Source organism: Drosophila obscura, unplaced genomic scaffold, assembly GCF_018151105.1.
Source record: "Drosophila obscura isolate BZ-5 IFL unplaced genomic scaffold, ASM1815110v1 contig_165, whole genome shotgun sequence".
Taxonomy (NCBI): Eukaryota; Metazoa; Arthropoda; class Insecta; order Diptera; family Drosophilidae; genus Drosophila; species Drosophila obscura.
The window spans coordinates 2,618,181-2,631,103 of record NW_024542752.1 but is presented as its reverse complement, the minus strand read 5'-3'; the positions used below and the strand labels follow the sequence as shown (position 1 = coordinate 2,631,103).

The 12,923-nt window shown below is 41.1% G+C and overlaps 1 protein-coding gene across 2 annotated transcripts; it reads left to right on the top strand.

Moving 5' to 3' along the window:
* Positions 1–3,010: 3,010 nt before the first annotated feature.
* On the top strand, positions 3,011–12,424 carry LOC111066324 (innexin inx1). 2 transcript variants are annotated; one of them, XM_022354834.2, is made up of 7 exons: positions 3,011–3,093; positions 3,403–3,953; positions 7,490–7,959; positions 9,527–9,634; positions 10,636–10,791; positions 10,884–11,236; positions 11,305–12,424. In XM_022354834.2, the coding sequence occupies exons 3-7, from the start codon at positions 7,711–7,713 to the stop codon at positions 11,525–11,527; spliced, it is 1,089 nt and encodes a 362-aa protein (XP_022210526.1). In that variant the 5' UTR covers positions 3,011–3,093; positions 3,403–3,953; positions 7,490–7,710; the 3' UTR covers positions 11,528–12,424. The 2 variants fall into 2 exon arrangements, with proteins under 2 accessions (XP_022210526.1, XP_022210525.1); XM_022354833.2 differs by having other exon boundaries at positions 3,031–3,139.
* The last annotated feature ends 499 nt before the right edge of the window (positions 12,425–12,923 follow it).

Sequence of the window (12,923 nt, the reverse complement as noted above, 5' to 3'; positions counted from 1 at the left end):
AAAAGGAACTTGCAAAGCAGGAGCAGCAGCTGCTGCTGCAGAGCGTGAGAGAAACGAGTAAAAGAGAGCCAGGGCTATGAGAGAGAGAGAGCCTTTAGTGTGAGTCGGTCGTCCCAGCAAACCGTTTTGAGTGGAATCTTCTCCAAACTGCAGATGGCGGATGAGAGGATGAGAGGGTGATGCTCATGGTGGAAGGTAAAGATACACGCACACACAAATGCAGATAAATCCACGCCTGGAGCTCGTGCAACCGCTCACGTACCGTCGTCCGCAGGGGGTTGGGGGGAGAGGAGAGGCTATCGATACCGCCGACCGATACCGACCGGGCCGGCGGTGATGTAGAACAGGAACGGACTGTATCTGACGGACGTGACACTTAACGAGTGAAAGGTATGTAAGATACGAGTGTATGTTTCTTCAGATATGTACATATGTATGTATGTACATCTGTGCATATGTTTGTAACTGTTGTATGCTATGTACGTGCATCTGTTTGTACGTACATAAATATTTATGTATGGGGGTATGTCTTATATTCATACATATGTATGTATGTATGTACCCATGTAAATATGTATATGTACAGTATTTCGTACAGTGGTCTGTCAATAATTGAAACTTCCATACAAATTTACTCAGTTCCCAGATATTATGGCTCCCAAGAAATCCCAACTTTTTTCAAGAAATAACTTCGATTAATTTTTGGGTTTATGTAGTACATTTGCTCTCTATTTAACAAATATTTTAATAAATATAGCAGCACTAAAAAAATACGAACTGTAAACGACATACCATACTAAGAAACATTTTATTTAATTAGGTTTTGAAGATTACCCAGAAACGAAAGAGTAGATGGGGTAAATACGAATGGAATAACGGATAAATAACGGAGATATCCGCTCACTTAATGCATAATGCATGCAGATCACTTCCCTTAACCTTTAACTACATATTCTATTTCTTTTTTTCTCTATTGGTGGCATATCGTGGCCGTTCCTCTGGAGAGATCATTCACTGTACCGATCGTAAACGTGATATGTATGTACACATGAATACATCTGTATCTATGCACATGTCTTGTGCGCACTCGCAGCCGTGTTTGCGTGAGTGTGAGAGTTTTCGATATCATCCGAAAGAAGCCAAATCTGGTTTCGTGCAGAGCTCCGGATCGGGGGAACGGCCCCCATTTACGACGCGTTTCTCATGTCGAAGTTGTCCGTGGCAGCAATGACAACGCACTTAACATTTTTTTCCCTTTTACTTCTTTCACATTTTTTTGTTTTCTGTTTTTTTTTTCGGTACCTCTCTGATTAAAGTCAAAAAGTGCGCTGTTCGTTTATGGCCAGGTCGAGACAAAAATCCCGAAAAAGTCAAGACATTTTTTGTGGTTTTTTAATTAAAAATCAGCACGAAGACATCGCATGATATTTTGGGAATGGCCGCAGTAGGGATGGGGAGGGCGGGACCCAGGGCCACGAATGATTTTTTTAAGGGGCCCGAATCGTAAGACAAAACATGCGGCGGCTCAAATGCGGTTGCACTGGTAAAAAGATAAACAACAAAAATAAAACAAAATAAACAAGACCTCTGGTCTGACACTGTCATTGTAATTCGAGAGCCTGGCCATATTGGGTGGCAATTCTGGCACTCGATTGGCGAACTGACTGAATGGCTAACTGGCTGACTGACACGCTCCACGAGCCAACATATCCGATATCAGTCGGTTTGCCAAATCAAGTTTCTGGGGCATAGATGATCTGGAATATTGCAACAGCAAGCACAGATAACAGAAGATCTCGTCTTTTGCCTTACGTTGTCAGATCCTTCCAATCCACAAAAAAGTTCAGATAAAGATTTTTCAGTTGAAAATTTTACCCAAAACTTATAATTCTTTTTCTCATAATTTGAAAGATTTTGAAGCCCTATACTGGCTTGGCTTAAAATCATAATTTTGGTGAAACTTGATTGACTTTCTAGAATGTGGTCCTATTCGATATACAAATGAGATCACCTCCATAAGAGCCCGCATAGTAGAGAGAAAGAGAGCATTTCTTAAGCGACTCCCACTGAGAGAACCCAAAAATAATTTCAAGTTTTTTGCGCCTCTTACCGCATTCTGAACTCGGAATAATCAAGGTAGAAAAATGGGAGAAGGAGGTGGAGAAAACCGTACCTTAAAAAATAAAACATACACACACACTAATGCAAATATGTGTGGTTCCATTTTGGGACAAAAAAGAAAACCGAAGAAAAGCGAGAAGTGAGAAGCAAGAACAATGAGTAAATGAACAAAATGAAATTCGAAGCATTCAAAAAAAGAAGAAGAAACAGAAACCCCACACGATCCCCTCCCTGCTTTAAGCCAAGCCCTTTGAAAAGCAGCCAAGCAAGAAAAGAAGTCAAGTAATCAAAAAAGAAAGAGAATAAAGAAGAAACAGAAGCAAAAGAAGCAAAAGAAGAAGGGAATGTAAGCATACAAAACACATCTTTGGGACGAACGATAGCTTAAAGCTCGAACTGGAAATAAAGCTATTGTTATGATTTTTTTTTTGTTGTGGGACGAAGACAATATCTCCTCGACAATTGCTGCTCCAATTTTAGTTCATTCCAAGCGATCGCTTTAATTTAAGGCTTAATTCGTTTAAATAAACCAACACGCACTCCTCACGCTCGCTATTTCTCTCTCTCTCCCTCTCTCTCGCTCAAAATCCATACGCACTAACTACGCTCAAAAGCGCACTTCAAGTGAGATAAGCGTGAAAGAGCACACTCGAGTGAGAGAGAGAGAGCGCGGCTTTGAAGTTAAGCGTCGAGCGTTGAGCGATTACTTGAGCGCAGAGCGCTTCGCGCGCGAGTTTGAGTCCAGCTCGTTTTAAAATATCTCTCTCGGCTCTCTCGCTCAACAGATTCGGTTGAATTCATAGAGGAAACCTTGATACCCTCTCTTGATACCCTAAGTGCACACGCTTCGACAGCACGGAGAGCGAGCAGCTGCTACAAAAGCCAATCCCGAGCAGCGGCCCAAGCAACACTACTCAAAATCATTTTCACTTCTGCGGCGTTTGCATCTGTTTCGTCCGCCCTGCCATTCTGGTCTGTGTTTGTGGGACGTTGTCTCCCAATATATTTTTTGTTCTACGTACGTTTTTATTTTTTCGTTCTTTTGTTGCTATATTATATTTTGTTTGATTTTGCGTTTGTTTGGCTTGGACTGTCTCCAGTTTTTTTGGGTGACAGTCTAACAGACAGACAGAGAGAGGAGAGAGCGAGAGCGAGAACTTTCTGCTGCAACTCCTCTGTGGCAGCTGCTGTTCTGCCGCCGCCGCTGCTGCTGCTGCAGTTTTTTGTTTTAGTTTTTATGTGCGCGGCATTTTCAAGTTTCGTTTCTTTCTGATTTTTTAGTTGCAGCGGCTGCAACGTGACGCGCGCTTTAAACCGCCCCAAAACGCACCACCAAATCGCCGCCAACAACAATAGCAACAACAAAAACAACACCAAGGAGAAAGAAGGAGAACTGCAAAGTTTTTATTTTGTGATGCTGCTCCGCCAAAACCTGTTCTAAGTTGCCCACTGTGCGTGCGTGCATGCGTCTGTGTGTGTTTGTGTATCTCCACTGTGATTGTGCATGTGTGTGTTGGTCCGTATGCAAATTTTTTGACACGCCGACGTCGACGCCGCTGCCACCTGGCAGCTGATTTTTCCTCTGCCATAAGGAATCCAACACAACACAGCACATACACATACACAATACAGCGCCCATTCATGCAAGTACATCTGCTGGTGACAAAAACAGCAAACAGCGAGATAATACAAGCCAGAAAGCAGTTGGCAAAGCATCACATCACTCAATCAGATCAGTTGATGAGATCGAGATCGGTAGAAGGAGGAAGAACAGCAGCACCTACGGAGAAGGAGCGTGGAGAGACAACCATAATTAATCAACGGAATTCGGTGTAAGTTCCATCACTTTCACACATACACCTGAACAAAAGAGAGCAACGCAATACAATGTTCTCTTGATTTTTTGTTGCCAAAGCTTTCAAGCTGAGTTAAAGCTTAAGCTCGATTAAGCCCAAAGATATTAGGCGGTCGACGACGACCCACACGCGCAGGAAAGAGATAGCCAGCTAGCTCTTGCTCTCTGAGTTGTTGTGTAATCTGCACTCGAACAGCGATCTACCAGGAGCAGGGGTATGTGTGCAGGGGTGCCAGATTAAGCCATTCGATTTGATCCAACGGTCACCTGACCTTCTATCGGGGATATCTGTTTTAGTTCTCTGCACTTTGAGCTTTAAGCCTTAAGCTATCTGGGAATTTTATTCAATAGACTCTTCTTACGATCTTCTCCTTGACGTTTTCCCCTCATTTCTATTTCGTTCTTTAACACCATATTCCCTTATTCGTTTTCACATTCCTTTCCCATAGTTTGTTTGCCTTCTAAGCAGCTTCATTTTCTTTCTACTCCCAACGATACCTAAATATCATCATTGTTTTCCAGTAATTATTTCTCCACTTTTCTCTTCATTCTTTTCCTTCTGCTAATCAGTTTTCCACCTTCTTTCAATCATCTCATCACATGACTTTATTCATCTTTGACATGCCATCATTTCCTGCAGTTTCAAGCCTTGATTCTGAACCGTCTATCGGCTTGCCTTTAGATGTCTTGTTAGAAAACTTCACCTGTACGGGTTCGGCGACATCTATGGCACGATGATCCCCTCTCCATCATCCTACTGCCCCATCCATTTCAACGGAAATGGTCAATTTATGTGGCACAGAGGCGGCTCATTGTTTGAGCATGTGTCTCCAATCAGAAAAGACCCGAACCCAAAGCCTCTCCCCATGCCAACATCTCTCTGGTGTACCCTATTATGTGCACGCTACTCTTTGGCTTCCCAATTCTAACGATCCTCCACCTCCACGGGCCTCCCTCCTGTTCGAGCTGCATGCAAAGTTGGTGACCGAAAGTAGAAGAAGAAATCGTGGTTGGCGGCCAGCTGCCACGTTTGTGACTAGACAGCTAGAGATGGAACCGTGAGATTTAACCCAGAGGTTTCTACAAAAAATATTCAAAATTCAAGAAATTAGACACAGAAGCATATAATTGTTTTAAAATCAAAAATTAATTAATTAATTAATCAAAAAACATAAACATAAATCAGAAGAATTTCATAAAATTATCCTGCAAAATAGAAAGAGTTTTGTATGAAATAATGGTCCCAATAAACTTTAATGTTGCAAATTCTAGAATTATAAATGTCTCTAGAACTAAACTACTTGTGACAATACGTATTGCTCTTTAGACCAATTATATGATTCATTACCACTTACTTGGTGAATCACAAAAAGTAAAAAACGTGTCTATTTGCTTATGGGAAATTTTAACAGCGAATTAACGTAATTTTAAAGTGCAACGAGTCATATGGCATATGCTCCTCTCGATGGTGGCACATTGTCATCTCTAGCATGTCGCACAGGAACGCGCACACACATTCAGAGGGCCACTTCCGCTTTCTGCGGCCCAACAGCTGCTCTTTGGCTAACCAAAACCCAACCGCACAGAACTGAAACGAGCCCAAAAACCCAAACGAGTGTACAGTCAGATGCAATTATGGCCTCTGTCTGCTGCTGCTCCGAAAGCGCGATTCCAACACAGACTCCCAGTGAGAGTCGGATTCCGACTGCAATTGCAATTGCAATTTCAATTACAATTGCAGTGTTTCTGTAGTTGTTTGCTTGGTGTTTTTTTGCTGTTTGTTTTTGACGAGTATTCATGTTAAGGTTAAGCATGTTATGGCTTTCAAACACTCAAAACACTGCCTGCGACACACAGCAAACGAAAAAGTAGCAAAACAAATTGAGAAGAATGTGTGGCGCTGAGTGTTACGACTATGGCATACCCGCTAAAAGAAACCCACTTGGCAATGTAGCTTTTTCAGCCCCTAAAGGATACTTAAATACTTAAAGGACCTGAATGATGTTCACAAACACTTGCAAATACCCTTATTCTCAACGAGCAGAGTCCAAATGTTTACACGTGCCTTAACAACAAGATATCGGATACTCAGTTTCTATAAATGAATTTACACTACTTTCATGTACCCCTGTCTATCCCTATGAGTAGCCAGGGGGGTAAAAAAATGAAAAGCATTTGAGGCACGTAAATAGCATTTCATGAAAACAATTGCACAGCCTGACACTTACCCATAAACCAACCCGAAAAGTGAGGGACTATACAAATTACAATTTTTAGGGAGAAAATCTGCAGCAATCAACTGTGTCGCATGTGTCCGTGGTCTCCCCATGGCCTTGGCAATGAAAATGTTAGCGTATATAGAAATATTACATAGGAATAATGTATAGTGTTGTGTTGTGTCGACGGAGGACGGAGGGATGTGGGCGGTCTTTCATAGCCAGCGAAGCGTAGTGCAACAGAGAGAGGGAATGTCAGGGGCTGGGAACGAGGCAATTTATGTGGGAAGTGTGTGGTGCGAAAAGCGAGGAAGTGGTTAAGTGTTGGAGATGGCAAGGGGTAGTGCAACAACATGCATCATAGATTCGTAAATAATTTTTTAGATTACAAATACGAGGAATAGCATTGCATTGCAGTTTATTTTTAGAGCAGCATGCTGCATGAATTGTTCTTCAGCACTGGCTGAAAGCGAAATTGCGCTCTTACGCAACACTGCTGCGAGTTCAACAACACTGTTGAAAGCTTTCCTTAGCTCTTAGGTAAACGTGCACACTTGTAAGTCTTTTCAATAAATCTATTTAGGTTATAAATAGTCGAAGTACTTAGGAACAAAGTGGAACCATGGGGTGTAAAAATTCATAAAATTTATGGGATCATACGAGTATGTACATATGTATGTATGTATCATCCAAATTGATCGGTTTCCTATTGGCACAAAAAAAGAATCGATGACCAAAGAGACAGAATTTGAAACGATTTAGCATAATTGAGGGTCTCCAAGTGGCGCTTGGGTCAAATGCGTTGCACAAAGATCGCATGGGTGGCATCTCCAACATGCCTCAAGGTGCAATGCCCCCGTGGTAGGGGAGGAACCGAGTGTAGAAACCCAACCGAACCAGACCGAAGCGGACCGAAGCGGAGCGGTCCCAGTAGCAAGTGGCAAATGGAGCATATGGCAATTGTTGTTACTTAAATGGCGCATCAATTTCGAGTGAGAAGAGAAGAGAGAAAGAGAGAGAGAGTGAGAGTAAGAGATGTCTTTAATTGAAATTGAAACTGTCTGAAGATTCTATTAGTTGATGTTGATTTATTCGGAAATACGAGTACACATGGGCATTCGTTGGCTTCGCTTCGCTTCGCATCGCATCGCATCGTAGTACTCGTATTTCGGCAAACTTCAATGGGGAGATTTCAACTGTATTTTCAATCAGTGGAATGTACTTCTCAGATACCGGCACCCTGGAGATACACTCGATACACTAACAATATTTACTCTGTTTGTTTATCTACTTTCAGTTGATATGCATCGACCGTTGAGCAGTTACAAGAATAGAAACAAGAACCGATTGAAAGAAACGCTTGCGTAAGAGCCGTTCTTTTTTTTTTCGCTCACTTGCCAACACTGCCCAAACTCCAAAACGGGGAATACAGCAAATACATATAAGCAAAAAGGATACCCCATTACCACATAGCCCCCCGCCCCTCCTTTAAAAATTTGAGATCCAAACTGTGCCAAGATGTATAAGCTATTGGGTAGCCTGAAGAGCTACCTCAAATGGCAGGACATCCAGACAGACAACGCAGTCTTTCGACTGCACAACTCATTCACCACGGTGCTGCTGCTCACCTGCAGCCTGATCATCACCGCCACCCAGTACGTGGGCCAGCCGATCAGCTGCATCGTGAACGGTGTGCCCCCGCATGTGGTGAACACGTTCTGCTGGATCCACAGCACGTTCACCATGCCGGATGCGTTTCGCAGACAGGTAAGTGTCCAAATATGAATTGAAAAATATCTAAGAACTCTCCAAAATAAGTCTACACCATATATACTTAGATGCAAACGTTTAAACTTACAATTGTGCCTGAAGCTTTCCAGCTTTGTATTAAAAGTAGAGTCATAAAAAATCTCCAAAGTCTCCACAAGTCTACAAACGTTCTCCAATGGTTGCTTTTGTATTATTTTTATGTTTGAAGCTTAATCGATTCATCTGCAAGACATTTCTGCCACTTTACACAAGTCTCCAAATTATGAAATGGGGTTTTATGAAAACAAAACTCTAGAAATTTATAAACCAAACTTAAATACAGACAAATAATTTGTGTTTACTCTACAAACTCTACACTCTTTCTAGTAGTCTCCAATATCTTTAAGTGGTGATGTTTTTGTCACAGTTTTTGGTTAAGTCACTTTAAAATCACTGTTTTGCACGTTTCGATTACCTCTACAATGTCTCCAAAAAGAAATGTATTGTCTTATACAGTTTTTTACGTCAAAAAGTATATAAAAAATGCATAGTTCAGATGTCGTAAAAAGGTTTCCTTATAAGCTCTAAAAGCTCTTTAAAATCTATTATTTTCGCCAAATTCCTGCTTTGTGGTCAGGTCTCAAGAAAAGCAGTACTCTAAGTACGTTCTGAGCATCTTTACAAAGATAACAAAGATCTTTAACAGATTGCTTAAAGGATCCTTAATTTCTAAAGAAGTTTTCTCGTGTGCATATTTCCGCTTGTTCCCTGAATTCAGACCGTAAATAGAACTTCCTGTGCGCTTCCAGCACAATAGATGGGTGGATGGGATTCTTCGTTGATGCCTGGCAAATGCTCCTTTCAGAGTCTGCCTCTAGTGTCTGTCTATCTGCCATGGCAGTGAATTTGCCCGCTTTATTTTTTGTACGCGGAACACGTCCGACCCTTGGCTGGAGGTACGAGTATGAAATGGACATACCATATGTACATACGTATGTGCAATAAACACACAAAAGCACACACATAATTTATGCCCGGCCTATAAAGCAATTATAAACTGGGCGTAGTCTCGTCGTCTTCGGTTGCCTTGGGCCACGCACCGATTTTCACATTCGATCGCAAACTGAGGCAAAAAATAAAATAAAACCAAAATTGAATTCCCTCAGAGAGTCCCTTGCTCGGGGACTGGGACTTGGCTCAAATTTCATGCCAGGGCAGGAAACGGCTTCAACTGATAAACAAAAAAATTTGTTGAATTTCGTGGAAAACATTGCACAGACTCGCATTGGATTGCCCTAAAACTTATCCCGGTGGATCAAGTTACCCAAAAAAGTTCAAAAAAATTAACTGATTCACTAGCGGTTCCTGATAGACAAGGAGTGCGCTGTACAGCTCAAGCTATGCCCATGAAGATCGCTTTCGGAGCACTTGAAGTGTAGATTTCTCATCGATCTGAGAGAAAGTTTTGAGGAGAAATAACCACAGATCACGAAACAAATTTTTTATTTTTAATATAGATTTTTTGTGTTGCTTTTTACCCGCCCCCATAATAATATGCAATTGGTTTGGTTATCGTTTCCTGCAGGTTGGTCGCGAGGTGGCCCATCCCGGTGTGTCCAATGATTTTGGAGATGAGGATGCCAAGAAATACTACACCTACTACCAGTGGGTATGCTTTGTGCTCTTCTTTCAGGTGAGTAAAGAGTTGCCCAATAGTCAGACGAATACACTTTGTACTCGTACAACAAAGTCATCAACGTCAATGGCCGTCGATCGTTTGCGTATGTTGTCGTCGTGGTCTCGTTTCTCCAAACTCAACGCAACTCAACTCGAGCGAGCGAGCGAGCAATCGCTCCAATTAAGTTCAATTGAATGCGTGCCGTGCGTGGAAAAAGATACGAGATAGGGGGGAGTGCTGTGCTGAGTTGGGTGGGGGGGGCTCTTGGGTCAAAAAGTATTGCACAAAACGCGGAGAAATGTTTGAGCGGCTGTTGTGCCATGTCCAGAGCAGAGCAGAGCAGAGCACGAGCTTGTGAAATACCGAATGTAATTAATGACTTGCTAAATAGCAAACAACAACAAACAACACAAACAACAACAACAGTAACATCAATGTGTCAATTGCTTGGACAGATTTCAATAAAATGTGTTTGTAAAACATACATTCCACAGCCAATGCTCACACAAAGTTGCATGAAAAATGTGTGTGGGTGTGGGGGGAGTGGGGGGTGTTGGGAAGCTCATGCCAATGAGCAAATATGGAAATGGTATGCAAATACTTACAGTAGTTATCGGTTAAAGTGGCATTTGGAATGATTTTATTGCAAAGAATAATTTACTGATATAGAAAAATGTATATTTCGATGAGTAAGATAAGTCTCCACAAGTCTCCAAACATTGCCAAACAGTTACGTTGTATTATTTCGTGTGCTTAGAAGCCAATCAATGCACCTGCAATGCATTTCTGCCACTCTACACAAGTCTCCAAATACGACAATAATATTTGAAGATTAAAAAAAAACTATTAAGAAATTTATTGGATATGAACTCTATACAGTCTCCACTAGTCTACGCTTTATTGAGCACTTATAGAAAGTCTTCAAAGGGGGGGAATATTTATATAAAAAATAACACAATTTTTCTATAAGCTCTTTGTGAAAGATTTCTTCATATAAAGTTCTAATATATTTGTAGGCCATGGCCTGTTATACGCCCAAATTTCTGTGGAACAAATTCGAGGGCGGCCTGATGCGCATGATTGTGATGGGCCTGAACATTACGATCTGCACCCGCGAGGAGAAGGAGGCCAAGCGGGATGCCCTGCTCGATTATCTGATTAAGCACGTGAAGGTAAGTGAATTGGATACTTTCCACGTACTACTCGTATCTCAAACATATATCTCTCTCTTGCTCTCTCTCTCTCTCTCTCGAACCACTTGTAGCGCCACAAGCTGTATGCAATCAGATATTGGGCCTGCGAGGTGCTCTGCTGCGTGAACATCGTGGTGCAGATGTATCTGATGAATCGCTTCTTTGACGGCGAATTCCTGTCGTACGGCACCAACATTATGCAGCTGTCGGATGTGCCGCAGGAGCAGCGCATTGATCCGATGGTGTATGTGTTTCCCCGTGTGACCAAATGCACATTCCACAAATATGGTGCCTCCGGGTCGCTGCAGAAGCACGACTCCCTCTGCATCCTGCCCCTGAATATTGTCAACGAGAAGACATATGTGTTCATCTGGTTCTGGTTTTGGATTCTGCTCGTCCTGCTGCTCGGTCTGATGGTCTTCCGGTATGTCCCAAGCATCATCATATCCAATTCTTAGACTGTATTCTAATTTCTGTTTGAATTGCTAACAGCGCCTGCATCATCTTTATGCCCAAGTTCCGGCCACGACTGCTGAATGCCCGCAATCGGATGATACCCATGGAGATTTGTCGTTCGCTGTCCCGGAAGCTGGACATTGGTGACTGGTGGCTCATCTACATGCTGGGCCGCAATCTGGATCCCGTCATCTACAAGGATGTGATGAGCGAGTTTGCCAAGCAGGTGGAGCCTGCCAAGCACGATCGTGCCAAGTAAATTGACAGCAGTAGCAGCAGCTTACCCCTGGACACCCTTTCTGCGGAATTTCCCAACAGAATCCGCAACTGATTACCCCCCCCTTTGGACTATTAATTTTATTTAGCGCAAATCATTTTAATTGTTTGAAACCCCAGAGCACAGAACAGAACAGAACCGAACCGAACCACCTAGCCACCACACCCACACACTTCTCTCTAGTTCTGTGATTATGCTGAAACTCACCCCCCACCCCAAACTCCACTCCCACCCTTGGCCCTACTATCATATTACGTCTTATAATCAATGATCACAACTCGAATCGAATCGCATGGCAAAAACAGAAAGAGAAAAAAATGACAATCTTTTTTTTTTTTGTTTTATTTTATTTAATTTTTTTGGTTTCTTTTTTCCCAAAAAAAAAATATGAGATTTTCCCTCGGAAATGCATGTGTGTTTTTCTGCAAACAAAATCAATTTTTTTTTCCTAATTTTTAAACAAACTAATTTAATACCTAGCTTTTATTTATAAATAGAAATCATAAAAACAAGACACGAAAAATCCCCATAAAACAAATGAAAAAACAAAATCAGTAAAAATTCGATATTTTTGCATGAAATGGAGAAATTGTTTGTTCAAACGCTTCGCAGCCAACACATAAATACTGCTTTTGAGTCTTTCATAATAATAGTTTTTAGTTTTCACGGAAGCGTTTTAACAATAAAAACAACAACAACAACAAAAACAGCAAAAGAAATTATTCTAATTTTGCTGTTTATATTTTCAAATTCTTTTCTGGGGAAGAATAAAATGCGCTATGTTAAGTTTATTGTGTAGTTTTAGGCAAAAATGCAAAGGTTTTACAAACATATATGCAGAAATAATATGAAATAAAAAACTTTTTACAACTGGCGAAAAAAAAATAATATGTGGAAATTTAAATTTAATATTAGGGGTCGGTATACGGTATATTATATTTTATATACTTCACGGGATATTTCGACGTCGAAATAGACTTCGAGGTATACTAAAGGCATATAACGGTATATTTAATCAATCTTTTATATTTCATTTTTAAAGGTATATAGTAAAGGACAAAGGCTTGTTTAAAAATGAGAGGTTGTTACCGCCGCAATGAGTATAATGAGTATTTATATAAATCGACTATATACCAAAAAATAATATATCGATATCGATCGGCATAAATTTTTCTAATCGAATATTTTACATATTCGTTTCGGTGAACACATCGCCAGTTCCAGTTCCATACTCCACAAATAAGTCGTTGATATGTAGCAAATGTGTAGTTGCCAATAAAAATGGTTCATTTTTTGCTGACCTTTGCTTAAAGCTTATTTTATAAGTAATCCACTAAATGGGAGTCCTTCAAATAAGCCAGATTGTAGAAAATTTATT

Excerpts from the sequence above, each read along its gene's own strand:
- LOC111066324 (XM_022354834.2), top strand. The coding sequence starts at position 7,711 with ATGTATAAGCTATTGGGTAGCCTGAAGAGCTACCTCAAATGGCAGGAC. Across the intron at positions 7,960-9,526 it reads CGGATGCGTTTCGCAGACAG|GTTGGTCGCGAGGTGGCCCA; the intron begins GTAAGTGTCCAA and ends CGTTTCCTGCAG. Across the intron at positions 10,792-10,883 it reads ATCTGATTAAGCACGTGAAG|CGCCACAAGCTGTATGCAAT; the intron begins GTAAGTGAATTG and ends AACCACTTGTAG.